This window comes from Cryphonectria parasitica (genome assembly GCF_011745365.1).
Source record: "Cryphonectria parasitica EP155 unplaced genomic scaffold M406scaffold_7, whole genome shotgun sequence".
Classification (NCBI taxonomy): Eukaryota; Fungi; Ascomycota; class Sordariomycetes; order Diaporthales; family Cryphonectriaceae; genus Cryphonectria; species Cryphonectria parasitica.
This window is the reverse complement of record NW_024468915.1, coordinates 3105680-3131105: the sequence shown is the minus strand read 5'-3', so window position 1 is coordinate 3131105 and position 25426 is coordinate 3105680. Positions and strand designations below refer to the sequence as shown.

The following is a 25426-nucleotide window of genomic DNA, read 5'->3' as shown; positions in this document are numbered from 1 at the left end:
GGGACCGGTCGATGGACCGGATCGAGAAGGGCAGCAGCTTGAGTGTCTTTTGTAGGGGGTTGTTGGTTTCGGCCAGGTGGGATGACGAGCCGCAAAAAGATGGGCTGCCCGCCAAAACACCGCTAAATCCGGGCGTACCTGCAGGCTGCAGTGCAGCACTGTGGCTAGAGTTATCCTCCTTGCAACAAAAGGGGGGCGAGCTTCTGCTTTATCAGCCACAACCACTGCAGATGCTGTTGTTATCACCCACGCCCAACCACCAACACCCACACTCTCGCTCACGGACAAGTCTTGTAGCGATTTCTATGCAATCATGCACGTCTGCACGTACTGCACTGCACAGAATATATAAGGGGAAAATCACAACCCCACTCTCTTCGTTCCAACGAGAAGCGATAAAATTGCGATTGACTTGAGACCTCCTTCTCCTCTCTCCTCCTCAGTACTGTGTGTATGTAGGTTTCTGTGTAAAGATCAGCAAGCCAGTCAGTCTTGTACGCGTGCTCCTCCAGTTCCAGTGTTGTTGGTGTTGGTGGTCGGGCGGCCGTTCTCGACATGCGGGCAACGACAGGAAACGGAGGAGTCTTTGAATGAAACAACTTTCCACCTGCCAACAAGACACAGAATGGGCAGGACAGATAGGCGAACAGATCAATAAATAGATAATTCCGAGCACGTCTCTTGGCTTGTGACAAGCCCCCACAGATAAGACCTCAACCATCTGGAACATCTTTCATGCCTATCTGGATCATCCAGATAAGGAGGATACCGCCCTGCATGGCATCAAGGAGGTGTTTTCTCAGTTGGATATCGGTGACCGATAAGTGTGTACGTCGATTGAGAATGTGCTTGAAGGACTTGGCAACCCTTCCTCTCATAATCCACTCACTTCACTCCTGATTTTGGTTGAGCGGTGGTGCAAACGTTGAGGCCAAGCTGATTATAGTAATTCTTCAGAAATACTTCTGCCCCCTCAACTATCGCACTACAAACGTTGAAAAGATGCGCTTCGTGTCTTGTCTACTACGTATTTATTTTCTGTAATGTATAAAGTAGGAGTCAATTATGTATACCAAATACTTGGTATATAATGGCAAACCGTAGATGTACATAGTTGAAATACATACGTAGTACATGATATAGACGGCATTACAGTGACGAAGTAAGCACATACTCTGGTACTACATTAGTACTGCAAGCGTGTACGGATAGTACCGTCCCTTAGCAGCACCTACTGCGAGTAGTGCCGCGACACGACATGGTACAATGCACTATGTACGCAATACGTAGTAAGCACGTTACAATTGGTCCCACCGTTCTTCCCCCAGCGGTTCAACCGAGACCCACTGTACCCTTCAGCCTCACAGGGGTGTCCGTCTCTTTCTGGATTCGACATCAACCAAAACCCTTTGTCCACGACCCAAACCAAAGCACAGACAAAGGACATCAATCAACAAACAATCGCCCGTTCGTTACCCCGGCCTCTTGTTGGCACAAACGACACAAGAGTATACAAGAACTTTCGACTAACGATTTTCGCTTTCTCTCCATGTGGCTACAGTCTTTTCCCTCCTTTCCTTCCATCTCATAATCGTAAATGTCGATTTTGTCACTGAGGTTCCTATCCCCGCGCGTCTATACGTCGTCGTCGGCGGGTCTCTCTTCACGTCACTTTGGCCCCAAGGCACAGCGTTCACCGCTACCTCGCGTTTTGAGGAGCCCTGCGCCTTCTTCGCGTCTGAGGGATGAGCAGTTGAGCTTCTACAACAGCTCAGCATCCGCCCTCCTACCGGGCCGTCATTGACTCCCACACTCGACTGGCCGGTCCACCCTCGTTAGGATGGCCAGCGCCGTTCCTTTGTTCAACGGCCTCAAGCATCTCCCGTGTCCCAAGGAGACTGAAGGCCGCACATGCACTACCACAGGCTGTCTCTTTGGCCACAGGGCCGACAGTCAACCCTCCGACACGAGGAGCCTTCACCGATCTTTCGACGGAGCCGCAGACGAGGAAGAGGAAGGCCCTGCGAGTGATGGAAATGGGCTTCCCCCTAGTAAGCGTCAAAAGACAGCAATCCACCGGCCTGGCGAGGTCGAAGGCCAAGGTGGACGCGTGGGCGACGGGCCCGCTAGTGGCTCACATATCACAAGTCATCCCGACGACAGCCTGAAACCCGTCGATCGAGTCCAGGCGTCTGATCTCTATGATCCATTGTCACCCCCCGTCGCTGACCACGCACGTCAACCTGCGTCACCCTTGGCTGTGACGCCCTCTTCTCTGAGAAACCAGACAGTCAGTCCCTCAACGCCGCTCAAGTCCTCTACCACTCTTGCCCGGACGACGCCCAAGGTGTCACCTCCTTCCTCTGCTTCTAGGACGCCTACTACTTCAGGACGGATTGCAACACCTACCTCAACAGTCAGGAAGCCGACACCAGTCAATCCATCAGCTTCTCCCCCAGCCAGGTCTCCAAGCGCCACACGGAAAGCACTGGCAACGGGCAAGTCGACATCCAGTTCCCCTCCTTCGCAGAAACCCAAATCCGCAAGAAAGCCCGAGTCCTTGAATCCTCGCCATCTCACCGCGGCTCCAGCCTCTCACGGCGTCCGTCACAAGCTGGTGTCCCTGCTGCATGCTGACTACACCCGCCTCAACGGCGAGGTCTCGGGCGGCGCTGCTAAGGATCCCCAGCTAAAGGGTCTCGTCCTATCCGGCCAAGAAATCATCTGGATGGTGTTGGATCGCGAGCAGGAGCTGGCTACGCAGAAGGCTGCAGTCTACGACAATGCTATGCGGCAGGAGGTTATGAAGTACAAGAGGATGAAGCTTGACGCCTGGGTGGCCGAGCGCAAACAGGCCCTAGAGAAGAAGACTGCCCAGAAAACCCCCAGCATCGGCGCGCCGGTCACCATCAACACCGGCCTGACCACGGCTCAGGAGGTCGTTGTCCTACAGCAGAGACTGGTCACGCCCATTCAAAACCTCGAGCAATATGGCTACGTTCCCGTGCCACCCACAGACGAACAGATCGAGGAGGCGAAGCAGGCCGTGAAGTGGTCGCAGGGCTGGGAGCAGTGTGATCGGTGCACAGCTCGTTTTCAGGTCTTTCCTGGCCGCGACATCGAGACCGGCCAGCTCGCGTCAGGCGGACAGTGCAATCATCACCCCGGCAGGGCCTACTTCCCCGAGCGGCCGAAAGGGGATACCGCCTGGATTGCCAAGAAATACCGCTGCTGCAACCAGGATGTGGGCGAGTCTCCGGGCTGCACCGTCAGTGAGGCCCACGTCTGGAAGACCACCGACCCGAAGCGGCTTGCGTCTTTGTGGAATTATGCCGAGACGCCCGCCAACGACAACCCCTTTGTGGTGAAGGAGGCGGTGGCCTTCGACTGCGAGATGGGCTACACCGTGCACGGCATGGAGCTCATCCGGGTGACGGCCACCTCTTGGCCCGATGGTGCTGAGCTGCTCGATGTCCTCGTCCAGCCGTACGGCGAGATCCTGAACCTCAACTCGAGGTACAGCGGTGTCTGGCCCGAAGATCTAGCCCGTGCTGTACCATGGACCCGGGACTGGACGCCGCCACCACAGCAGCCTGGCGAGCGGAAGGTCCTGCAGAAGGTCTCGTCGCCCGAGCTGGCCCGTGACCTGCTCCACTCGTTCATCAACCCCGATACGATCCTGATCGGCCATGGTCTGGAGAATGACCTCAACGCTATGCGCATGGTTCACCCTAAGATTGTCGACACAGTCCTCCTGTACCCGCACAAGCGCGGGCTGCCGGTCCGGACAAGCCTGAAGCTGCTCATGGAGACTCTGCTCAACCGGCGCATCCAGGTCGACACGGGCGAGGGCCACGACAGCGCCGAGGATGCTCGGTCTGCCGGTGATTTGGTTCGGTACAAGGTAGAGAAGGAATGGACCCTGATGAAGTCCCAGGGGTGGAAGTGGGAGGACGGCGAGCTCCGTGCCCCAGGCTGGAAACCACCCACCGCCCTACCACAGGAACGGAGCAGCGAGGAGTCAGTTGATCTAGACGACGGAGGTGCACTGCTCACCGAAGGAGTCCTCGAGGCCGAATCGTAGGGGAGCCTCAGGCAGATGCTGGGCAATAACTATTTCCTCCCGCTGCTCACAGCAGGTGTTTCTGGAATGTGTCTAGGATAAAGGATAGCCTAAGGCGTCGTGGAGGGCTGAGGCTCATACAGGCATATGGTCAAGGAGTTTGGGGGCTGCTTCATCCTAGAGCTTATAGAAAAACTCTTATGGCTGGCGACGATTGCAATGCTCTCTATCGCTTCTTTCTCTTCCCTTCTCTCTGCGCACACAGCGTCGTACCTCTTATGCAGCATCAATGCTATAAGCTACGGGACCGCCCTGCGACCACAGGCGGTGAACATTTGGGATTTCTTTCTTTCCTTTTTTTTAGTATACTATGCCTGCTGATTGACATTTGGAACAAGACGCCCGGGGCGAGACAGCAGGATATCACTTCTTTCTGCTTGGGAGGACCTGGCTGGTGTGCTTCCTCTGGCATTAATTCATCATAATAGTGGAGTAGACGAGTGCTCTGCCCTCCAGGCCTCGTCATGATATATGGTTTACATGGGCTGATTTTGGCAACCCCCCAAAAAAGAGGACTTCCTCATCCGCCTCCTCCCCAATGCGGTTCCTCCCCTCCATCCTCTTCCTCCTCTGTGATGGCTTCTTTACTCGCCCCTTGTTTTTAGTTTTCTTCTTCCTCCTCCCCCCCCCCTCCCCCCCAAACTTCTTGCTAATAGCCCCAAGATGCTTTCAGCTGACACGTCTTTGCATTCTGCAACACGCCTATTGTCGTCCTCCGCCTCATGCCCGGCCTGCATTCAACAGGATGTTTGTCCCCTGCTGCCCGCCCGGAATATAGGCAACGTTCGGATTGCTCGCCAGGGTGTTCGCAATGTCCCTGCTGGCCTCGATCTTGCGAATCTGGATCAGACCGTCGCCGCTCTTGGCGATGGCCTTGGCAATAGCGTCGGCGCTCTCGGCCTCGCCTTCTGCACGGATGACGTTAGCCTGGCGCTCCTGCTCCGCCTTCTCGACAATGAAGCGGGCGCGCTCGGCGTCCTGCTGGGCGATCTGCTTCTGCTCGACGGCCTTGGTGAACTCCTTGCCAAAGGTCATGTGGGTGATGGAAACGTCCTCGAGGGCGATGTTGAACTCGGCGGCGCGCTTCATCAGGTCGGTACGGATGCGCTGGGAGACGGCCTCACGCTGGGTGATGAGCTCGGCCGCGTCGAACTGGGCGACGATGGATTTGAGGACCTCGTTGCCGATGGAAGGGAGCACGCGCTCGTCGTAGTCCTGGCCGAGGTTCTGAAAGACAAAGAGATCCCTGTCAGCTTTACGTCCACGGATGGTGGAAGGGAAGTGGAGGGAGAGGGCGGAAAGAGAGAGAGAGAGAAAGAGAATAGTAGACGAACCTGGTAAATTTTGGGCAGTGCCTGCACCTCAGGCCTATGCAGTACCCTCAAGGTCAGGCTGACCATCTGCAGGTCCTTGGAGCCAGTAGTGGTGGCGATGTTCCTAGGCTTGGTACGCACGTCGAAGACAATGCTCTTCTGCAGCCAAGGGATGAGGAAGTGTGTGCCCTCGTTGATCACACCCTCCTTGACTCCCGAGAGACGGTCAAAGATGACGGCGCGCGAGCCACCGCGCACGTCGTATATCGAGTTGCTGACAAAGCTTGCGCCGAGGGCGGCGGGGATGGCAAAGCGGTAGATGTTCCGCAGGGCATTGGGATTTATTTGCGCCATCGTTGAGAGAGGTGTGGGTGGGTGTGAGTGAGAGTGTGAGTGTGTGTATGTAGAAAACAAGGGCAGCAGATGCTAAGCTACCCGAGAGAGAGGATTTCTCGTCTAGAAGGCACAGCAGATGCCGTTTGCCAGGTGCTAGAAGTAAGAGAGAGGACCTGGGGAAAGTTAAAAGAGAAATGAAGGAAGAGTGGCTCAGCTCGAGTGGTAGACGCTGGGCTGAGGTTGGTCGGTCGTGGTCGTGATGATGATGGTGATGATGAGCTCGACTTGAAAGACCCCTCGTACTATTGATGGTACCACGGCAAGCACGGGTAGGATAGCTCTTGCATATACAAACTGCAGCAAAAAAGTTGGGTGGCCCGTGCTCCTTGCGTTCCCAACCCCTGTTGAATACGCTAGTCTACTTATGGCTAGCTCAAATCAGACCCAATCGCCTGCCAGACGATTCCGATTTCCAACGACAGCGGCCGGCTCAAGCAGCCAACTTTGAAGCTCTCGACGAGACCGACCTCAACGACCCCCCGACCGCCCTCGATTGATCCCACCCCTTTTTTTTTTGTTTCAGGAACATCAATTGATATCCCATCGTCAATATGAGACCTACACAGAGACTGCTCTCCGGCGCCGAGGAGATTGGCAAGCACAACAAGTAAGTGCAGTAGGCCTGCGGAGCCTTCGGGTGTCGCATGGCGCGCCTTTTTATCCTGAAGGAAGCTGGTCTTTTGCTAACTGTCGTCTTCACAGGTACCTTGGCCACGGCTGGGGCTCATTCGGTGAGTGACGCCTTCTTTCTCTCACCTCGTCGCTTCTTCGACCTGCCGACGAGACAAACCCGGAAGCCGAGGCCACGTCGAACGATTTTGTGACGGGTCAACTCCCTCCCGAGGGCGAGAGCAGGCAGTCGATACTATAATGCTAGGAAGAGGAACGTTTTTTGCACGGTTGAAAGCAAGGAATGCTGACAGGATCACCTCCAATAACAGGCACCCCGGTGCAGAAGCAGAAGGGCATCGTCACCTACGGCCTGGCTCCCAACCGACAAAACCCCTTCGCTGGCGCCGCCCACGCTGCCGTCTTCAACACGTGGCGACGCTTCAGCTCACAGGTCCTCTACGTCGTGCCTCCTTTTATCGCCGCTTACTTCGTCATGGGCTGGGCTATCGAGAGGTCAGTCCGTGCCGTGCGAGGGATGGTGTTGCACAGAGTGGATGGATGAATGAGAATAGCCTTACGACGGAAATGAGTGCTGACCAGAAACCGTTGACAGGAACCACTATCTCAACTCCAAGGCTGGTATAGCCGAGTTCGCCGCCGACGAGGAGTAGGCGTTGCATCAGGTGATGGGATGAGGAAAGGAGGAAGAGAGAAAAGACGGGCTCGCTCGTGGGAGCAGATGGAGGCGACAAGCCACAGCACGGGTAATTGTCGCAGCCGGATGCATGCTGCCTTGTACATCAATGACAACGAGATAGGTACGATGAAAGAAATAGACTAGAGATCTTTGGCCAGTCCTCACGCCTGTGACATCCTCACCATTGACTCCTGATCGCTTTTTATACCTCTTCAGCAGCACAAGCAGTGAGACACACTCGTTATAGGAACACTTTCACGACTGGCTCTTCGAAGATTTACGTTTGCTCATGACTCTTGTTTTCAATCCTCGAGCTGTTTGTCTTCTGGAATCACCATCTCGCGTAAGCCCGCTGAGCTCTTCCTCTCTCTCAAGCAGACTTTCAGTCATATTCCCTTCTCAATCTATACCATGACAGCACCATGCTGCACGCCAGTCGGTACAACATTCTGTATGGCGGCGTTTTGTACACTGCCCTGCACACCGCTCTGCAGGCCAATAGGCACCCCGCCTTTGACCACCTCAAAACCTTGCCAGGTATTGAGGGCCTCCCTGATTTCATCTTTATACTTTGAGAGCCCACCCGAATAGTTGACCTGCTCGAACGCCTTCCCAGGAACGGATCCTCCCACTGTGCAACGGCGGTTAGTATATCACTCATACTCTGAGGCACTCGAGGGGGGGGGAGAGAAAGAGGGGGGTGGATGGATAAATCCAACTTACTGTACGTGCTTCGCGTCGTGGGGAACAGCGTCTGGTCACTTAGGTAATTGATGCGAGCCTTCCAGGTCTTGGTCGCTTCCTGCGTGGCATCGATATATTTGATGCCCTGTCTCTGCATCTTGGTGATGGCGTCGGCGATCCAGCGGCCTTGGACCTCGACTGTTGCGGGTCCGTTGGAGAGGAGCGTAGGGCCGTGAGGACCATACATGTGAAACATGTTTGGGTACCCCGACACGGTGATCCCCAGGTATGTATTGGCCGCGGCTTGCCATTCAGCTGCCAACTGGGTCGAACGGACGCTGTTCAGGCCCATCTGGGTCATGCCGCCAGTCATGATATCCTATGATTCAAGGCAAGTCAGAATACCAGAGAGGGAGAGGGAGAGGAGATCGAACTGCGGCGAGAGGCCGGAGCAAACATAAGAGGGAAGAACAACGCACAAATCCAGTGGCTATGGCAATAGCATCCACATCATAGTGAGTGCCATCTTCAAGGATGATTCCGGTCTCATCGAACGCCTTGATAGCATTCTTGCTAACATCGACAACCTCCACAGTCTCCCGGTCCAGCGCCTCATAGTAGGAATGCTCAAGACACGGCCTCTTGATGCCGAAATAGTGAGGCATCTTGAGTGGTGCCAGGATGTCTCGCTTCTTGGGGTCAGTGATGCGTTCACGGACCTTCTTGGCCCAGAAGTTATACGCCTCCGTGTTGGCCTCGCCGTTCTTCAGCATGTCATCATAGTTGGCCAGCCAGTAGTGGAAGCCAGCGGTATCCCACAACTTCTGGTAGAACGCCTCCCGCTCCTCGGGCGTGTCGTCGAAGGTCTGCTTCTCGGCAAAGTCCTGCCCAGTGTTAGTTCACACGTCTACCAATAAAACATTGGAAAGGAGCTGCTACTTACAAACAGAAACCCCGAGAAGCTTTTCTCGCGCATCTCAAACAGCTGGTGGTACAACTGCTTACAGGCATTCTGCTCCTCGGCCGTCAGGGGTTTCCTGCCCATAGGCAGAGCCAGATTTGGCGTCCTCTGAAAGACAGTCAGCCTCCCGGCGACCGGGGCCCACTCTTGGCTGATCTGCACGCCCGAGGCGCCTGTGCCAATGACAGCGCAGCGTTTGCCCTTGACGTCGACTTCCTCATCTGGCCAGAAGGAAGAGTGGTGCAAGACGCCCTGGAACTTCTCAATGCCGGGCCAGTCTGGAATGTATCGCTTCGCGGCCTGTGGGTGCGAGACGACGACGGTGAGTCTTCAGCAGATGCGTGTGGTATTTCGTTGACGGTCAGGGCCAAGGAAATGTGTACAACACTTACAAATCCGGATCCAAGGATTAAGAATCTGCACTTGCTTGTGCGTCCATCTGCAGTCTCCACGATCCACTTGCCAGCCCCCTTGTCAAAGTTGGCCCCTGTCACGACGGTGTGGAACGAGCAGTCCTTCTTGATGTCCAGGACATTGTCCACATGATCGAAGTAGGCTCGAAGCTCCTTGTAGTCGGGATAGTTGGTGGTCCAAGTCCAGCTCTCATACACTTCTGGCCACGAGAACTCATACGTCGGGACGGCTGAGTCAACACGCGCCCCGGGGTAGCAGTTGAACCTCCATGTCCCGCCCAGGTCGTTCCCAGCCTCGAAGATGGCAGCCTTGAACCCGCGGTCGCGGAGCGTCTTGAGCATAAAGGTGCCGCCTGTAAAGAGCCTGTGTGTTAGTGAAACAATCATAGTATGCTTGAAACGTGTTTGGGAGACACGTACTGAACCCTCCTCCGACGATGATGGCGTCTATGTCGAGGTTGTCTGCGTATGGTCCAGTCTTTTCTCCATGGCGGGTAGAATAATCAGTGAGACTCGTCTTGAACTTCTTCTCCTCCGTGGTAGTCGAGCCGTTGGAACTTGGTGGCTCTCCCATGATGAACACTATCAGAGAATATTAGTTGATATAGAAAAGAATATGTGGCCTGGTTTCTCAGTTTTTTTCCTGTAGTGATACGTTGTACCTCATGAGACAAGTCACTATGAGAACAATGAGAACCAAGGCCAGAGAAACTGGCATCTGCCCATCATGGGTGATTAAATAGTCGGTTTCCCTCACACACACACACCGGAATGGAGCAATTTCTCCGCAAATTGTACCACCTGGACATTTGCAAGACAATGTCTCTTTGCCTGGAAATACATCAGAGCTCGCACGAATGGATGAGGCGTGCGTACTCCTCCACTATCTGACTCCTCTTCCCCAGACTCTGCTAAGATCTGCATAATTACCCCATGTTCTCCTCACATTAGTTTCGATGGAGGGTGTGGAGGAATGTCGCTATTGATCTGCTTACTGATTGTACATCATACTTGAGTACTTATGTATGCATCTTAGATTCCAAATGGGCTGCTATTCTGATTTGTTATCACAAGAAACTCATCCCCGTCTTCATCTCTTGGTTGTACAACAGCCTCATATCTCAGAACAGAGAGGCCTTCATGAATCGTCTCTCAATATACAATCAAATGGCTGCGGGCCAATGTGTTTACTGCATCATCAAGAGTAGTACCCAGGTACTTGCGCATACCTCGAGCTTCTCTCCACATGCAAAATTACCTAGGTAACGAGCAATGCGGAGATGTCAAGCAAAATCTAGGTTGTGAAGCCCAATCGGATTGTAATCGGATTTCCAAATCAAGGAAACCGGTACCTGTGGTGTGGCACATCTCTTGGGTAGTGTGCCATTCTCCATCTTCCTCCCCCTCTTTCTCTTCCTCCTCCTCCTATCTCTTGGTTCTAAGACATATCTGCGCTTTTTCCCAATTTGCCCGTCCATGCCACCTTCTTGTTGCCGGCGTTGGATTCAAAGAGGATACAAGTTGATGAATAATCTCGACAAGTCCCACTAACTACTTGTTACACAATGAGACTGGCCATACGGACGAGAAGCAAGCGTTGCGAAGAATGCTTGACGTACATATAATTGATCATGAAGCTTGTAGAATACTTGATATCCACGGGTTCGTCGGTAATTAGTGATCCCTTGGCATGCTAATTGTGCCGTGTATGCATTATTATGGTTTCCAGCCTCTCCGGGGTGCCCCACAAGTAACTCTCGTCCCTTTCTAGCCCCTCTTCCTCCGTCTCTCCGTCTATCCGTGCCTCTCTCTTGCTTCCTCCTGTCCGAATGTCAGAGCCTTTCAAGAAAAGCAAAAAGCTTACGGCCGTGGTGTAAAGTTATGTTACCCCGCATTTGGAATCATTTTGGTAATGTGTGGCGATTCGTGCTTGTGGCTTTTCCCAAGACTCCATACCATGTTCATCATGTGGTTCATGCCAAGCTGTAATGGCTTTGGTTTGCGAGTACTTAACTGGCAGCTTCATCTAGGCTGACGATACGTGGACTCAGATTATTATCTTTCTACTTTTCACCACCAAAACTAACGATAACTAAGAGACACAGTCATTATATCATAATTATGTCCAAATTCAGCCAACAGACTGTCGACACGCTCCGCTCCACCGTCGACGCCGCGTGTTCAGACCCCCTTCATGAGCTACCCGGAGCCACCGTGGTCGTCGTGAGGAGGGATGGCAAGGAGCTGTTTGCTCACGCTGCTGGCCGACGCGGAGTGGCTAGCCTCGAGGACATGACGCTCGATACCGTCTTCTGGATCGCGTCTTGCACCAAGTTGGTGACCGGCATCGCTTGTATGCAGCTTGTCGAGAAGGGGCAGTTGAGGCTCGACGATGGAGAACAGATCGAGAACCTGTGTCCTGAGCTCAAGGGACTCCAGGTGCTGCGGAAGGATGGGGCTTTAGAGCACAAAAAAAAGCGTATCACGCTGCGGATGCTCCTGAGCCACACAGCTGGGTTTGGGTACTCATTTTTCAACGAGAGACTGAGAGATTGGGGATATCCGGCTGGAATAGACGAATTCAATGGCAGACAGGAAGAAATGATCTCGCCACTGTTGTTTCAGCCTGGAGAGGGCTGGGAATATGGTGTAAGTTGTTTGTTTCCTTGTTTAGGTTCCTGCCAGGGCACATGCAAGACCTCAGTTTGACAATTCATCATGATTAACAATGAATAGATTGGTGTTGATTGGGCCGGAATCGCCCTTGAGAGGATTACGGGCGTGACCCTCAACGACTATATGGTCAAGAACATCTTTGAGCCTCTGGGTATCAAAGATATGTCCATGTTTCCATCACCAAAGATGAAGGCCAACTTGGCTTTCATGCAACAACGTTCCCCTGATGGATCTTTACGCTCAAGAGATCACCTCATGCGGACACCACTGGTCGTTCAACGGGGAGAGGACATCTCGCGATGTTTCAACAGCGGTGGTGCAGGTCTCTTTGCTAGGCCCCAGGAATATTGCAGTAAGTTATATATATAAATATATTGGGCTACCCTTGAGTGATGTCGTCACCTTCATCGTCATCAGGCGTTTTGTTGGTCTCTCCCGAATTGTGTGTTGACCGAGAGAGCAGAAATCCTAGCTGCCCTTCTCAACCAAGGCAAATCCCCTACAACGGGCGCCGAGATTCTCAAGCCTTCGACGGTTGCCGAGATGTTCGAGAATCATATTTCAGACTTCCCTAATTTCGGCCGCCAGTCTATTCCCGCGGCAAAGCCAGATCTGACAAACAATGTCCCTGATCTATACCCTGTCTCGGGCGACCCTCCGCAAGGCTGGGGCCTCACCTTCATGCTCTCCAATGGCGGATCTACCGGCCGCAGTACGAAGACTGCAAACTGGGCTGGGCTGGCAAATCTGTTCTGGTGGTGTGATCCGGAACATGGCATCGCAGGCATGGTAGCCACGCAGATCTTGCCGTTTTGTGATGCAAAGGTGCTCAAACTGTGGGCAGATATCGAGACGGAAGCGTATGCTGGACTTCGTGATGCGGACTCTACAAAGTAAAGAAGGGCTTACCAGAAAAAATAATTTGTTCTTAGTTATCTGTGTGTTCTATGTTCATTGTCAGAGTATCCTCATCTTAATCACACGTTCTCATCATGGTAGTTGAGCTTCTTCAACTTAGGAATTGAGCGCACAGTAGTAGTCCAAAGAATATTACAGTCTTTCTTCTTTATTCCTGTCATAAAGAGATGCCTCTCACAGAGAATACCATTCAAAAGTGCTGCTAGAACCCTTTGTGAATTTTGAACCTGCATTTGAATGTGTTCAATGTGAGAATTGAAGATTGAGCTTATTATTGAGCATTTGAAGATCAAAATACAAAAAAGGAATCAAAAGGCTCCCAGAGGCTAGGATTTGAACATACAGCTGCCTACAATGGCTAGGAGAGCTGATCAACTGACTCATTTAGAAGCTATCACTCAGCGACTGTGAAAGACTCCCAAATTACTGGCTCTTGCCAGTCTCGAAATGATAGACTGACTTGTTGATTCAGCATCCTGCATACTCTAAGGAACCCTCCTTGCCCATCCAACCTTCATGCCAATATAAACTGGCTTCAATCGTTACACCTCAACAGGCTGGACACTCTGAGGGTTATGGAAAACATCATTTGGATCCCACTTTGATTTGAGGATCTGCAAGGCCGGTAAATTTGACTCCCAGTATTGCCCCTGCGGCACACCCGAAATGTTCAGGTCCACGTATCCAGGATACGTTCCCCGTCCTGTAGCATTCAAAGGCAATACCTCAACCAAGTTATTATGGAAATTAGTCAGAAAGGACCATGTCTCGTTGGAAAGGGCGACAGCATCGACGGCATAGGACTGATAGAACATGATCTTGTTGCGATGTGCAAATGCCGTGGCATTCATGGGGACATCAGCCACAGCACCACCTGAAGAATCAAAGACGATAAACCACAGGAGGGTGCCCTTGGGCTGCGACTCGAGGTATTGAAACAATTTGGTGGCCGAATACTCGGACAAGAGGTCCTGCTGGCGGAGACCAAGGCTCTTGGAATAGAAGTGGGAGGGCGTGTCGGACAGGTACAGCGCCTCTTGTACAGTCCAAGCTGTCAGCGAACTAGGCCAGTCGGTGAATATGACGCTTCCATTCTGTGGAAGCCTTGAGAGGATTCCAGATGCATTCCATTCGGCCGCCGAGCCGTAGAATGTGCCTGTGATTGTGACCCCTATTGGCGAGATGACCAGTTGGCTTCCGAAGCGACGGTCAAGACTAGGATCCGCGATGAGCTTCTGCCACTGGATGTACGAGTCCGCCAGCTTGCTTGGCTCCACACCAAATGTGAAGTCGAATGTGAATTGCGCCACTTCTTCTGGCTCAGGGTGCGTTCTCATGACGAACTCGGTGATGATCCCGAAGCTGGCTCCGGCCCCCTGGACTCCCTAATGTGTTTATTTCTGGGTCAGCACTCTGGGCAGAAATTACATGGAGTCTATTACTGGTGTTTCTTTTTGGCCCTTTTACATCGCTTTTGAGAACTTACATAGAACATGTCTGGGTTGAGCCGCTCGTTCACATGTAGAATCGTCCCGTTCGCAGTGACCATCTCGACCTCCACGACGTGATCAAGCGCGGTACCCCACATCCTAGACATTGGCCCGAGACCGCCCTAGTATTGCATACATAACCTGTCAGTCACTTTCAATGGTATACTCATCTCGCTCTCTTATCTTACACTCCTCAACATACCACAGTGGCGTGCCCGCCGAGGCCCACGCCAGGACACACCCCGTGGGCAAAAGCGCGACCCGTCTTGTGCAAATTCCGGTCCACATCGCCCAGCTTCATGCCAGCACCGATGGTCGCATACCAGGTTGTCTCGTTCATGCTGTAGTCCTGCAGGTTGGTCATGTCCACCGCAACAGCTTCGTCTCCCAGACCAAAGTTCGCGTACGAGTGTCCCCCCGATCGGGCTTGTACTTTGATCCCGTTCTCGGCGGCGCACTGCACGGTTGCTGCGACCTCTTGGGTTGAGTTTGGACGGATCACAGCTGTTGGGGTGACATCGATGGCGAGGTTGTAGGCTTTGACCCATTCGATCTGGTAAAGAGGATCAGAGTCACTGGCGTATGCCACGCAGTTGGATCGACCCGCACAGACACCATTGAGGCAGTCTTGTAAAGAGGCGAGTACTGTGAGATTGACCATATTGTCAATACGTTCTTGTTGTTAGTTATTAGCAGTAAAGGCTGTCTCTTGCTCTTCCTTTGTTCTTTTGTTTTGGCTGAGAACACAATCGATGAGCACGACTTCAAAAAGGAGATAAATTCGTGCGCCCAGTCTCTGGAGCCAAAATCATCCATTGTTTGCTTTTTGTCTTATATGACAGCGTTGTGATACTTCCTTCGTCATGTAGTCCCGTTCCAATAAACTGGACGAAAGGATGGGAACATTTGTGCGTTGTACATGCACAAGCCGACGGGCCTGTGTCATATAGCCAGTAACGTATATCCAAACTCAGCGTCTTTAGCCTGTCTATGTACATATTAAATCGTGTCACTTACGGTGCCTAATGGAACGACAATGACCTGAGTTTCGGAGAACTTTGCCGTAAGCCCGCTCGACTTATGTATATACCTCTATGTTGATTGGTAGATTGAGGCCACGGAGACTATCACTTGGGAAACGATTAATGATCATGCAAATTAACCTCTCAATAATTCTGTTGTCAGTCTTCCTAGTATCCGCTATTCCTCTTCTCTTCTCTCGCCGGCCCGCCGGCCTCCAACAGCCACCCAGCGCAACTTATTTGGACTGGCTTTCCTGTACAGTAGGATGCTTCTTGATGACGATATTCTGCAGGGGCCGAATCAGTCTACACAGCCCAATGTCCGCTAGAAAGTTGAAAACATCGTAAGAAGTGGTCTTGTCCTTGCCTTGGGCTGTCGTATTGGCGTCCGCTTGCGCACACTTCAGAATGACGGACCAGAAAGTGTCGAGGTCGGAAGAACAGGCAAAATCAGCTAGTCCAATGGCAAGTTTTGCAAAGGTGATAATTTCATCTGCGTCCACAGTACCGGCTGCCTGTCGGAACTCGACCGTCTTCTTGATTTCGCTGTTGCTGTTGGGGAAGGGCTGCTGCTGGTCATAATTAGCAAAGCTGTAGGCCGGTTTAGAGGAAGTATTAGGAGGAGCCTGCATCAGCCGCGCAACAACCTCCGGCTGGGTGGCAGAGAGGATTTCCTCCACGCACCCAAGAATGCTCCGTGGAGCATGGAGCCTGGCGGCAGCATTCCCAGGACACTTGAGCTTTGAGCCTGGCTCGCCGACTGGGTAGCTAGTCAGTGTTCCCTGAGGGATGAGGCGATTGAAAGATCGCCAACTGCTACGACTCAAGAGCTTACTACCCTGCAGAGGCCGCATGACCTTCTGCGGAGCCTCCTCACCTTCTGAGGATACAGAATCATGCATCAACATGGCGGTGGCTGTCTCGGCACTAAGACCCTGTGCAACATCAGAGAACAGGCGGTTGCTCACACAAAACCGATTTCGCTTGCGGCTCTCGGGGTGTAACTGGACCAAGAGAGGGTCAGCAGCGAGGAGAAGCGCAGCGATGTTGCGTAGATCTTGGACGGCAATCTGGTCCTGACCATGCCCATAGTGGACATGCAGGCCGCACGTTGGCGGGGTCAGGATCCAGTACCGTGCCTTCAAGACCTCGCAGACTTTTCGAATCTCATCGAAACTCTCATTCTCGTTCCAGAGAGCCGGAGACGTCACTTCAATGCCCGCCCATTGGTGGCCCAGATACTCACCAGAAGAGAACAGCTTATCCGGCAGTCCGATCGAAGCATCCTGCTTGGCAGTCCAGTACTCGTAATCTTCATGCAGGTAGCCTTCCTCGGGAGTAGAGAGCTCATTTGGGACAAAGACTCTCGTCTTGGCGGAAAGATTACCCAGACAACTGTCCAGCGTTGCCTGCACATGATTGATGCAGTACGTATCTCTCTCCCATAGATTATTCTTCTCCTCAGGAATCAAGATAGCCTGGCCGGGCTGACCTGCGAGCTCCTCCGGCACAAAACGAACCATGTTATCCGAATCTGATCGCACCGCAACCAGAAATTCCAGTTCGACGCCGAAGCTGGACTGGGTCTGCAGGCTCTTTTGCAAGAACTTCTTGCGCAGATCCAGGAAAGAAAGCATCCTGATGGTTGGCCGGATCCCAGCTCCGTGCCTCTGGCCTGGTGTCTCTCAGCAGATGTGGGAAGAAAGGTTTGGTTGATTAGTTGGTTGGCTGATTGATAGGATTGCATCTCATGTCCGTCTGTGGTGAGTTGTGTGTGTGCCCGCATCTTTATAGACATTGATAGGGCCGGCATTGTAACACTGAGCATTGTTAGTTGACTGCCGTCGTTCCTTATTGCAAGCAGAACAATGGATTCTAAAGTGCTAATGGTGATTGGATTGTTTCCAGGTCCTCTGTGTCCAGCCAGGCAATACCTTTGTTGTGCCTTTGTAATGTCTCAAAGGATGTCCAAACAAGCAACAACGCCCAAGGAAGGTCAACCTAGCAGCCCTCGTGCCGTTGCACTCTTCTTGACCGGCGATCTGCATGTGCTGTTACGCCACACAAGATTCCATACGGTTGTTTTCTTGCCTATAATAGAGCAAAAACTACTAAGTCCCCTGATCCCCTGGAGGGCTTTCGTTTGCTCAGTATCGTGGCTATAGTTTGTCACAATTGTAGTTTGGAATATCAGAATGATTCGAGACTTACAGAGTCCACGCAATGCTCCAAGAAGTCGTTACTGCAGTGCGATGTGGTTGTTAGAGGCAATGGCTTCCTAAATCGGTGGCAGAGCAGGCTCTGATTGGCTGTCTGGTGCATCCCAGGTCCTTGCCAAGCTTGCTTCTCTGGAAGAAAATTGGGAGAGGGAAAAAATTCGGCGGAAACATGAAGGCGGACGCAAGCGCGCACACGTGGCGCTCCAGGGTCCCCATCCTATGGTGTGGGCAAGACAAGAGGAAAAACATAGATAAACAAGGATGTGGAGGCGGTATGGGTGAGGATAAAAGAAAAGAAACAAACATAAAATATGCTAGTTCAAGGGCGGAGTAAAGGAAGATCTCGGAAGTTGGTCAACAAGCCATAAGTGGAGGAAGCAAGACTGGATGGAGTATATTATTCGTTTGGGGCAAGGGGTAGATAGGAATTCCGTGGTGATCTTCCACAAACCTGTTCATTACCCATAATACTGGCCAGGTATTTGCAGTCAGGGTAATTCCGCATAATGAGTGTTCTCAACAGTTTTGCGACAAGATGTGTAAGAGGCACATTCTTTCCTCGTCAGATCCAACATCCCTTATGGACCGAAGTAGGAGGAGCAGCTATCCACTTTCCAAGAGTCCTCTCCGCCCAGACTCCAGACACGCACGATAAATTTACGTTTCGTGCAGCTATAGTCTTGGCAGAGAAAATTTGCAGCTCGGCCGAGTCCAACTGATCAACGAAAGTCGGGTCACTGCCCACTCTGTTGAGTCGTGATCCGAGACATCGCGATTGATTAGATTAGGAATGGAGCGACCCGCAGACAACATGTCCACTTCATTGCAACCTGAGCCTTCACCATGCCACTTGTGGAAGATCTGATAATCTCTGGTGCCGAGAGCGGTGCACTTGGACGGCCTTGGACGGGCTGGGCACACCTGGGCAGCAGAATTTACACCGATGCACCTAGGATGGATCTTTTCTCAACGGCTCTATGTATAAAACTTGCGCAGATCCCCTGCTGGAGCCACCGGACGCCGTTCTTTGTGCAGTAACCAGTCTTCCTCAGGAACAAATTTCGGACATCGTTGACAACATGGTTGAAGAAAGCAAGGCAGCCCAAGAGGCTGTCAAGGCCGTGGACTCGGAGCAGGACGACACACTGGATCAAGATGTCACACAGGTTGACAGCCGTAGCTCCAAGGTTCCCCTGAGCATGAAGATCATAGCGGTTGCTCTGGTCAGCGCGATCGGATTTGGTTCGCACTGGAGCAGCGGCGTCACTGGGGCTATGAAGAGTACTTTGAAGAAGGTATGAGCAATTGGTGATGATTTAGACGGACCCTCGTCCACTCAAGATTTGTCTCACTGACTAGACATCAATCTCAGGAACTCAACATCAACAATACTCAGTATGCTGTTCTCGAGGCCAGCGAGGATTTCATGGTGACAGCCTTGATCTTGGTCAGCGGTTTGGTAACTGACAGAATAGGAGGCGCCGGTATGTTTAGAAAACCCCCCCCCCCCCAACAAAGATTGTTTTCCCTTTCCTTTTTGTTATAAACTTATCTTATGCAAAGACACCTAGCTTTGGAACTCATTTCCTAACTCATGTCCTTTCCTGCAGGTGCAATGTTGTACGGCAATGCCATCTTCTCCGTCGGGGCCATCCTGATAGCGGCAGCCACGCAGGTTCGAAACTACAAGTTCATGATCTTTGGAACTATTGTCCAGGCGCTCGGGGACATCGCAACCCAGGTCGCTCAGTACAAAATCTTTTCTTCCTGGTTCGCACCATCCAACGGCTTTGCCTCGACGCTTGGCTTTGAGCTCGGCATCGGCAAGATCGGCTCCTTTGTCGGCCAGGCCACGGCCAACATCATCGCGACCAACCTCGGCGACTTTGCGTGGGTCTACTGGATGGCTGTCTTCATGAACCTCTTTACCAACGTTGCGACTCTTGTCTTTTACTTCTTCAACAAGTGGTCTGAAAAGCGCTATGGAAACCTCCGCGACCCGGCGACCGGCGAGAAGCTCACCGAAAAGAGCGAGAAGTGGGACTTCAGGAAGATGCTCGAGCTGCCTTGGCCGTTCTGGCTCGTCATCATGTTCTCGCTCTTCCAGACCTCGGCCGCCATCATTTTCTCCCAAAACGCCACCGAGCTGGCCGAGCAGCGCTTCAACGTCTCAGCCGTGACCGCAGGCTGGTACTCTTCGCTGTCCCAGTACATGGGGTTCTTCTTCGTGCCGTTAGTCGGCATTTTCATCGATATACTCGGGAATCGCCTCAGCGTTATGATGGTATGCGGTTGTGGCATGCTTGTTGCTATGTGTTTGGCAGCCTGGGGTCCAACAGTCAGCGGTACAGCCGCGAGTTTTGGTGTCTACGCAGTCGCACGTAAGTGGTCCTCTCTGATTCCTTCAGATATATATTGTTGGTACATCATATAATGGAACTCGTGCTAACTGGAGAATTTCTCAAAGTGACTCTGGGCCCTACTGTCATCGTCGATTCTATTCGCACATCTATGTGGTACCATGAGGTGTTTGGCTCAGCCTATGCTGTCAAGATCGCTGTCAATAATAGCATGAACATCATTGTGAGGGTCATCACTGGTGTTATCCAAGATGCAGATGACAACAGCTATGACAGAGTCGTCATTGTCTATGTCTTCCTTACGGCTGCATCTGTCTTGGTAGCCCTTGTCAGTCTCAGCCTGGGTTTCATCAAACCCGACATTGGCAGACTTCAGTGGACGAGGAAGAAGAGGATCCTGAACGGCCACATCATTGTGGAACTGAAGGACGAGTTTGAGAAGGGGCAGCGCGGGAGGCGCAACAAGCTCTTCAGCAAAAGCTGTTTCATTGCATTGCTAATATTCATTCTGGGGTCATGGGCTGCATATTTCTGGGGCGTTGCCACTGGTAACAATGATTGAGTTTCTAGACTTGTTAGCAGCTATCACTTATCCAAAATACAATGACTGCAGTTCATATTGCCCAAACCAAAAAAAACTTAAAAAATTTTTTTTTTTTTGAAAAGCAATTCAATTCTGTGCATTTGGGTTTTACATCTAGGATAATCTTCCAATAGCCCTTCGTAATAAACTTGGCCAATCAATTGTTTAGTCTAGACAAGTTTATATAACATGTTCATATGTTCCAAGCTCTTTTCTACGATGATTTCAGCCCGTGCGGTATATTTTTCTTCTTTTTCCTTTTCTATCTTTTGTTTTCTTCTTTGTTCCTAGGGGGGGTGGATTGTCAGGGTTAGGGGTATGGTGTCTTGCTCGTTCCGAGATGCTGTGAGCCTCACTTGTTTCGCAGGAGAAAAGAGGTTAATTATGGATGCCATCTCTCATTATTTGTCTCACTGACAAAAGTATCAAAAAAAGAAGAAGAAAAAATCTACTGTTGAGTGTGGCCAACATTGTTGTGATATATTACTGTCTCCTCTCTTAGGCGTGCCCGCATCACTCTCTCCTTATGCTGGAGATCTCAAATTTTCCCCTCGACGCCCCAGCCTGCCCATGTACTTGGTCAACCTCTCCTCCACCCCCACCACCACCTATCCTCTTCTTGGTCAACCTCATACTTGCCCTAATCTGGCCTGGACAAAATGTCGGGCATGATTGATCCCCAGATATTTGAACACCTCAAGACCAAGATTGATGAGGACACTCAGGCTCGAGATGAACTGACCCAGATCATTCAGAAGCTGGAACGGGACGTGTCATACACACAGGGTCTGCTCTCCCGAGTCCACTCAACACCCAGATCCGCCTGTGAGTCTATAACACACTCTCTACGAGCTCATATTGACCATCTGCTGATGATAACTTGGCATATCAGACCCTGCTCTGCTTTCTCAGGTTGAGGTCTCTATCCAGTCAGAGCTCGAAGACATCTCGACCCTAAGCACTGCCGCGTCCAAGCACCCTTACTACAAGTATGATGCCTGCCCTCCCTTTCCCCCTCCCCACCCATGGTAAAGAGGTATCATAGGAGTCTGAGCTGAGATCCGTGTGCTTGCTGACTTGTCTTATGTCAGGTACAATGTCAAGTGGTCTCGAACGATTCAAGATGCAGTCCTCACAGTCCTGCTGGACAGCTGGCTAGGCGGCAACCTGGTTCCTGAGGGCAAGCTTGGACGACTGCTCACCCTTGAGGAGGTTGGAGAGCTCTTCAAAGGTATCTAGCTGACTTTTCTCTTCCTTTAATCCTGCTTGTGTCATAGCTAACACCTGCTCATCATAGTGCCTGTGAACCTGAAAGATCGCGATGCCTTCCACATCACCATCGAGGAGTATCTGTTGGCTGTCACATCACTAACAGACGAGCTGTCCCGTCTGGCTGTCAACTCCGTCACTCTGGGAGACCACGAGCTTGCTGTTAAGATCAGCAACTTTGTCAAAGACATCCATGCTGGCTTTCAGCTGCTCAATCTCAAGAATGACATCTTACGCAAGAGAGTTGATGCTGTCAAGTACCATGTCAAGAAGGTTGAGGATGTTGTCTACGACCTGTCACTCCGGAACTTGATACCCAGCTCAGCAGCGTCTTGATTGGGAGGACTCTCGAGGGATTCTCTAGCTCTGTGATTACAAGCAATGGGGCTGGCCTGGACTTCTTCTGAGACATGAAGGTATGCTGTGTGCAACAGGGCTTGGGAAAATGGGGCCATGTCAGCAAGGTTGCTGCCCAAAAGAAAAGAAAGGGGGGAAGGAAAGACAAAATTGATGAGTCAAGAGGACGGCATGATGTATTCTACAACCCAGATCTGAAAGAGACAGGTCTCCTCACTGTCAAGAATTTGTAAACTTCTTCTACAACTGTCTAGGTACTCAAGGTACACAGCACTGGCCCATCTATTGGGGAAGGGTCGACATTGTAACAAGGATCATCAGAACTACCCCACTACTTTACGTACCCAAGTTCGTCTGTCCATTACCTCACCATTTTCTTCAGGGTTCAACATAAATTTATGTTAGTGTCTCATTTCTTCTTTTTTTTTTTTTCTTCTTTTCAATTGACTGCTTGTTGATTCCTTGGATCCTGACCCAGCGGAGCTTCAATCTGCTGCCAAGGCTGGTAAGGGCAAGATGTCAGGAACGGAGAAGAAGCCAGTGACGGTCGAGACCAAAAATTATAGAGGCTTTGTTGCGGGCGTCTTCTCCGGTATTGCGAAGCTATCTGGTAAGTGCAGCACAGCACGGCTTAGCACCTTTCAACAGGACTTGTCTCTCGCTCTCTTGACAAGATCTGGTGCTCAGCAACACCCAGCCTGCTAACATAAAAACACAGTGGGCCATCCTTTCGACACGATCAAGGTCCGCCTGCAGACCACCGACGCCGCTCGCTTCTCTGGCCCGCTCCAGTGTGTGCTCCAGACCGTCCGCAATGAAGGTCTCTACGGTCTCTACAAGGGCGCAACACCACCTTTGGTCGGGTGGATGTTCATGGACTCGGTTATGCTCGGGAGTCTGACCGTCTACCGCCGCCTCCTCCGCGAGAACATCTTCAACCCGCCCTTCCACCCGCTCCACGATCCGAATAAGCCCCTGCCTGTCCACGGCCACGGTCTGGCGGGTATCATGGCCGGCGCGACCGTCTCCTTCATCGCCGCCCCCGTCGAGCACGTCAAAGCGCGCCTGCAGATCCAGTACGCAGCCAACAAGAGCGAGAGACTGTACAGAGGGCCGATTGACTGCGTGAGCAAGATCTGGCGGGCCCACGGCGTACGGGGCATCTACCACGGGCTGTCGGCGACCCTGCTGTTCAGGTCCTTCTTCTTCTTCTGGTGGGGGAGCTATGACCTTTTCTCGCGCTGGATGACCAGGTCCACCGATCTGAGCAAGCCGGTCATCAACTTTTGGGCCGGCGGGCTGAGCGCCCAGGTCTTCTGGCTGACCAGCTACCCGAGCGACGTCGTCAAGCAGCGGATCATGACGGACCCCCTGGGCGGAGGGCTGGGGGATGGCACAAGGCGGTTTCCGCGATGGAAGGATGCCGCTGCTGCCGTATACAGGGAGAGCGGGTGGAGGGGCTACTGGCGAGGATTTTTGCCGTGTTTCCTGAGGGCGTTCCCGGCGAACGCGATGGCTCTCGTGGCATTTGAAGGCGTTATGAGGGTCTTGCCGTGACTGGCCTGTATAGCATCAAAGAGGAATTGGGTATTTCAGAATATCAACTTAGATGGGTGGGGGGCTTTGATGAAATATTTGGAGATGCGGGCGCATTGATACCCAGAGCATTTCAAACATAGACGGGATGGCACTTTTCGTTTCAACATAGATCATGGATGCAACATGGATGGTATTTTTTTTCTAGCCAGGCCAGACAAGTGCCCTCCCTTATGTGCTATCCATCATGCGACGAACCGGTTCCGCTTTGACAGTCTTCCCCGGCCCGGCATGCTCGACCACTTCTTCTGAATTCCACCAGCGGCCGTCCTCTTCATCGAGAAGTTACGCTGTTCGCAGTTCCATCAAGAGTGTCCGAAGTGCGAATACCATTACGATGAGCCGCTTACTCGTCGTCCTCATCGGCCTCGTCGTTGACAACGTTGAAGAACTTGAGCTCGTAGACACCCTTGGAGGTGGAGACGACGCGGAGCCAGTCACGGAGCTGCATCTTCTTGAGGAACTTCTTGGTCCTGTACAACCACATTACCCGTCAGCGTGCTGTCCTTTCCTTCATCCACTGGCTCGGTGGGGGGGGGGGGGTTGGATGAGTCCTGTCTGTAGGTGAATGGGATATTTTCTTACAGGTACTTGAGGTAGCGGCCAGACAGCTCGTTGTGGGCAATGATCTCGATCTTGCCGTCGCCCTGCTGGGAGATCTGGATGGTGTCGCCCAGGTTGCCGACGCGACCCTCAACCTTGATCTTCTCGTTCAGGAACTTCTCGAAGGCGGAGACATCGAAGATCTTGTCGCTGGCAGGCTGCGAGGCGTTGATGATGAACTGCAGGCAGAGAGCGGGAGGCGCGGACGTCAGTAAGGAACAGGATCAAAACCCCTTCAAGGTGATTGATAGGACGGGGGAGATTCGATCAAAAGCTTACCTTCTTGGTAGTCTTGCTAGACTTGCCCTTCTTCTGTGATTTTGAAAAAAGTTGACCTTAGCCTACTGCTTCACGCCATGATCTCTGCGGCCCTGGCCGGGGAGACTGGGCCAGCAGCAAAGCGGTGTCATATACATACAGTTGGGGGAGCCATTTTGTCTGGATTTTGAGATGGGAAGGAGAAGAGGACGCAAAGAGGTCGGATATCCTGCGCCGCGTGGTGGTCTGGTGGTCGGAAGTGAGGAAGAGTATTTGGTCGTTTCTGCGATGTCGAACTCCTTCAAAATTTCTGCTAGATGGGCTCGCGAGTCTGTAATTGGCGTTGACCCACCAGAGCAGTGGGTCTAAGCACGATAAGGGTTGGCTATAGACGATAAGATTCAAAATTTGGCCCGGCCGGTCTTCAGCTGCTGACAGCTGGCAGCGGCAACTTTTCTTCGTCGGCCCCTTATGGACTGCAAAAGGCGAGTCATAAGAGGCAGGGTTTCCAGATCTCACGAATTATTCAGAGGCCGCCTATTATCATACTTCAGCGTCTTGAGGTCTCCAGGTTTTTTGCCTCTCGCCACGATGGACAGCCATTTTTGCGAGAACGTTCATCTCATTGTCCTGCAGCCAGAAAGTAGCCAAGATGCATGACACCGCCACACACGCGGGAGGCCTGCGCCACTGGTCATGAGCCGCAAAGCCACCCTCCCTTCGGCATGTACTATGTATATAGTAGTGCAAGTTCATCTCTGAGCGGGTCATTGTGGAGACGTTCCTGGGCTGATCCTGTTGTCGGCACATAGCACTGTGGAGGAGGATCGGCACCTCCACTAACTTACGAGGATACCCTCAGGCGCGAAATGCTGA

At 52.1% G+C, this 25426-nt stretch overlaps 12 protein-coding genes across 12 annotated transcripts; 7 read left to right on the top strand and 5 right to left on the bottom strand.

Moving 5' to 3' along the window:
* Positions 1-1448: 1448 nt before the first annotated feature.
* Positions 1449-2153, top strand: M406DRAFT_103306 (uncharacterized protein; the record flags this gene model as incomplete). The annotated part of the gene is made up of 1 exon (XM_040915057.1): positions 1449-2153. A coding segment is annotated over exon 1 (312 nt), but the record flags the coding sequence as incomplete, so codon positions are not given.
* A 368-nt stretch (positions 2154-2521) lies between these two features.
* On the top strand, positions 2522-3973 carry M406DRAFT_22723 (uncharacterized protein; the record flags this gene model as incomplete). Its single annotated transcript, XM_040915763.1, has 1 exon — positions 2522-3973. A coding segment is annotated over one exon (1452 nt), but the record flags the coding sequence as incomplete, so codon positions are not given.
* Positions 3974-4516: 543 nt separating this feature from the next.
* M406DRAFT_347715 (uncharacterized protein) lies at positions 4517-6048 on the bottom strand. Its single transcript, XM_040922324.1, has 2 exons — positions 5458-6048; positions 4517-5350 (listed from the first exon to the last, which is right to left on the bottom strand). Exons 1-2 carry the CDS (start codon positions 5788-5790, stop codon positions 4844-4846), a joined length of 840 nt encoding a protein of 279 aa, XP_040773874.1. The 5' UTR covers positions 5791-6048; the 3' UTR covers positions 4517-4843.
* A 258-nt stretch (positions 6049-6306) lies between these two features.
* M406DRAFT_357624 (UcrQ-domain-containing protein) lies at positions 6307-7297 on the top strand. Its single transcript, XM_040923727.1, has 4 exons — positions 6307-6439; positions 6535-6563; positions 6774-6957; positions 7058-7297. The coding sequence occupies exons 1-4, from the start codon at positions 6384-6386 to the stop codon at positions 7113-7115; spliced, it is 327 nt and encodes a 108-aa protein (XP_040773873.1). The 5' UTR covers positions 6307-6383; the 3' UTR covers positions 7116-7297.
* Positions 7298-7523: 226 nt separating this feature from the next.
* Positions 7524-9865, bottom strand: M406DRAFT_347713 (FAD/NAD(P)-binding domain-containing protein; the record flags this gene model as incomplete). The annotated part of the gene is made up of 7 exons (XM_040922323.1): positions 9620-9865; positions 9179-9552; positions 8769-9086; positions 8305-8709; positions 7865-8204; positions 7676-7772; positions 7524-7566 (listed from the first exon to the last, which is right to left on the bottom strand). The coding sequence occupies exons 1-7, from the start codon at positions 9771-9773 to the stop codon at positions 7524-7526; spliced, it is 1731 nt and encodes a 576-aa protein (XP_040773872.1). The 5' UTR covers positions 9774-9865.
* Positions 9866-11320: 1455 nt separating this feature from the next.
* M406DRAFT_264020 (beta-lactamase/transpeptidase-like protein) lies at positions 11321-12772 on the top strand (the record flags this gene model as incomplete). Its single annotated transcript, XM_040917629.1, has 3 exons — positions 11321-11848; positions 11936-12227; positions 12339-12772. 3 exons carry the CDS (start codon positions 11321-11323, stop codon positions 12770-12772), a joined length of 1254 nt encoding a protein of 417 aa, XP_040773871.1.
* A 563-nt stretch (positions 12773-13335) lies between these two features.
* Positions 13336-14944, bottom strand: M406DRAFT_264272 (FAD-binding domain-containing protein; the record flags this gene model as incomplete). The annotated part of the gene is made up of 3 exons (XM_040917649.1): positions 13336-14178; positions 14280-14405; positions 14486-14944. The coding sequence occupies 3 exons, from the start codon at positions 14942-14944 to the stop codon at positions 13336-13338; spliced, it is 1428 nt and encodes a 475-aa protein (XP_040773870.1).
* A 597-nt stretch (positions 14945-15541) lies between these two features.
* On the bottom strand, positions 15542-16942 carry M406DRAFT_72863 (uncharacterized protein; the record flags this gene model as incomplete). The annotated part of the gene is made up of 1 exon (XM_040925584.1): positions 15542-16942. The coding sequence occupies one exon, from the start codon at positions 16940-16942 to the stop codon at positions 15542-15544; it is 1401 nt and encodes a 466-aa protein (XP_040773869.1).
* Positions 16943-18603: 1661 nt separating this feature from the next.
* M406DRAFT_342008 (MFS general substrate transporter) lies at positions 18604-20446 on the top strand (the record flags this gene model as incomplete). Its single annotated transcript, XM_040921726.1, has 4 exons — positions 18604-18819; positions 18897-19008; positions 19135-19905; positions 19992-20446. The coding sequence occupies 4 exons, from the start codon at positions 18604-18606 to the stop codon at positions 20444-20446; spliced, it is 1554 nt and encodes a 517-aa protein (XP_040773868.1).
* A 689-nt stretch (positions 20447-21135) lies between these two features.
* M406DRAFT_265103 (Translin) lies at positions 21136-22072 on the top strand (the record flags this gene model as incomplete). The annotated part of the gene is made up of 4 exons (XM_040917711.1): positions 21136-21292; positions 21360-21456; positions 21559-21698; positions 21765-22072. 4 exons carry the CDS (start codon positions 21136-21138, stop codon positions 22070-22072), a joined length of 702 nt encoding a protein of 233 aa, XP_040773867.1.
* A 537-nt stretch (positions 22073-22609) lies between these two features.
* Positions 22610-23650, top strand: M406DRAFT_63646 (uncharacterized protein; the record flags this gene model as incomplete). Its single annotated transcript, XM_040924846.1, has 2 exons — positions 22610-22703; positions 22812-23650. 2 exons carry the CDS (start codon positions 22610-22612, stop codon positions 23648-23650), a joined length of 933 nt encoding a protein of 310 aa, XP_040773866.1.
* A 156-nt stretch (positions 23651-23806) lies between these two features.
* M406DRAFT_357619 (60S ribosomal protein L22) lies at positions 23807-24829 on the bottom strand. The gene is made up of 4 exons (XM_040923726.1): positions 24711-24829; positions 24572-24604; positions 24275-24471; positions 23807-24162 (listed from the first exon to the last, which is right to left on the bottom strand). Exons 1-4 carry the CDS (start codon positions 24723-24725, stop codon positions 24036-24038), a joined length of 372 nt encoding a protein of 123 aa, XP_040773865.1. The 5' UTR covers positions 24726-24829; the 3' UTR covers positions 23807-24035.
* Between the last annotated feature and the right edge of the window lie 597 nt (positions 24830-25426).

Excerpts from the sequence above, each read along its gene's own strand:
- M406DRAFT_347715 (XM_040922324.1), bottom strand. The coding sequence starts at position 5,790 with ATGGCGCAAATAAATCCCAATGCCCTGCGGAACATCTACCGCTTTGCC. Across the intron at positions 5,351-5,457 it reads CACTGCCCAAAATTTACCAG|AACCTCGGCCAGGACTACGA; the intron begins GTTCGTCTACTA and ends TTTGTCTTTCAG.
- M406DRAFT_357624 (XM_040923727.1), top strand. The coding sequence starts at position 6,384 with ATGAGACCTACACAGAGACTGCTCTCCGGCGCCGAGGAGATTGGCAAG. Across the intron at positions 6,564-6,773 it reads CCACGGCTGGGGCTCATTCG|GCACCCCGGTGCAGAAGCAG; the intron begins GTGAGTGACGCC and ends CTCCAATAACAG. Across the intron at positions 6,958-7,057 it reads ATGGGCTGGGCTATCGAGAG|GAACCACTATCTCAACTCCA; the intron begins GTCAGTCCGTGC and ends AACCGTTGACAG.
- M406DRAFT_357619 (XM_040923726.1), bottom strand. Across the intron at positions 24,472-24,571 it reads CTAGCAAGACTACCAAGAAG|TTCATCATCAACGCCTCGCA; the intron begins GTAAGCTTTTGA and ends CTCTGCCTGCAG. Across the intron at positions 24,163-24,274 it reads GGCCGCTACCTCAAGTACCT|GACCAAGAAGTTCCTCAAGA; the intron begins GTAAGAAAATAT and ends GTGGTTGTACAG.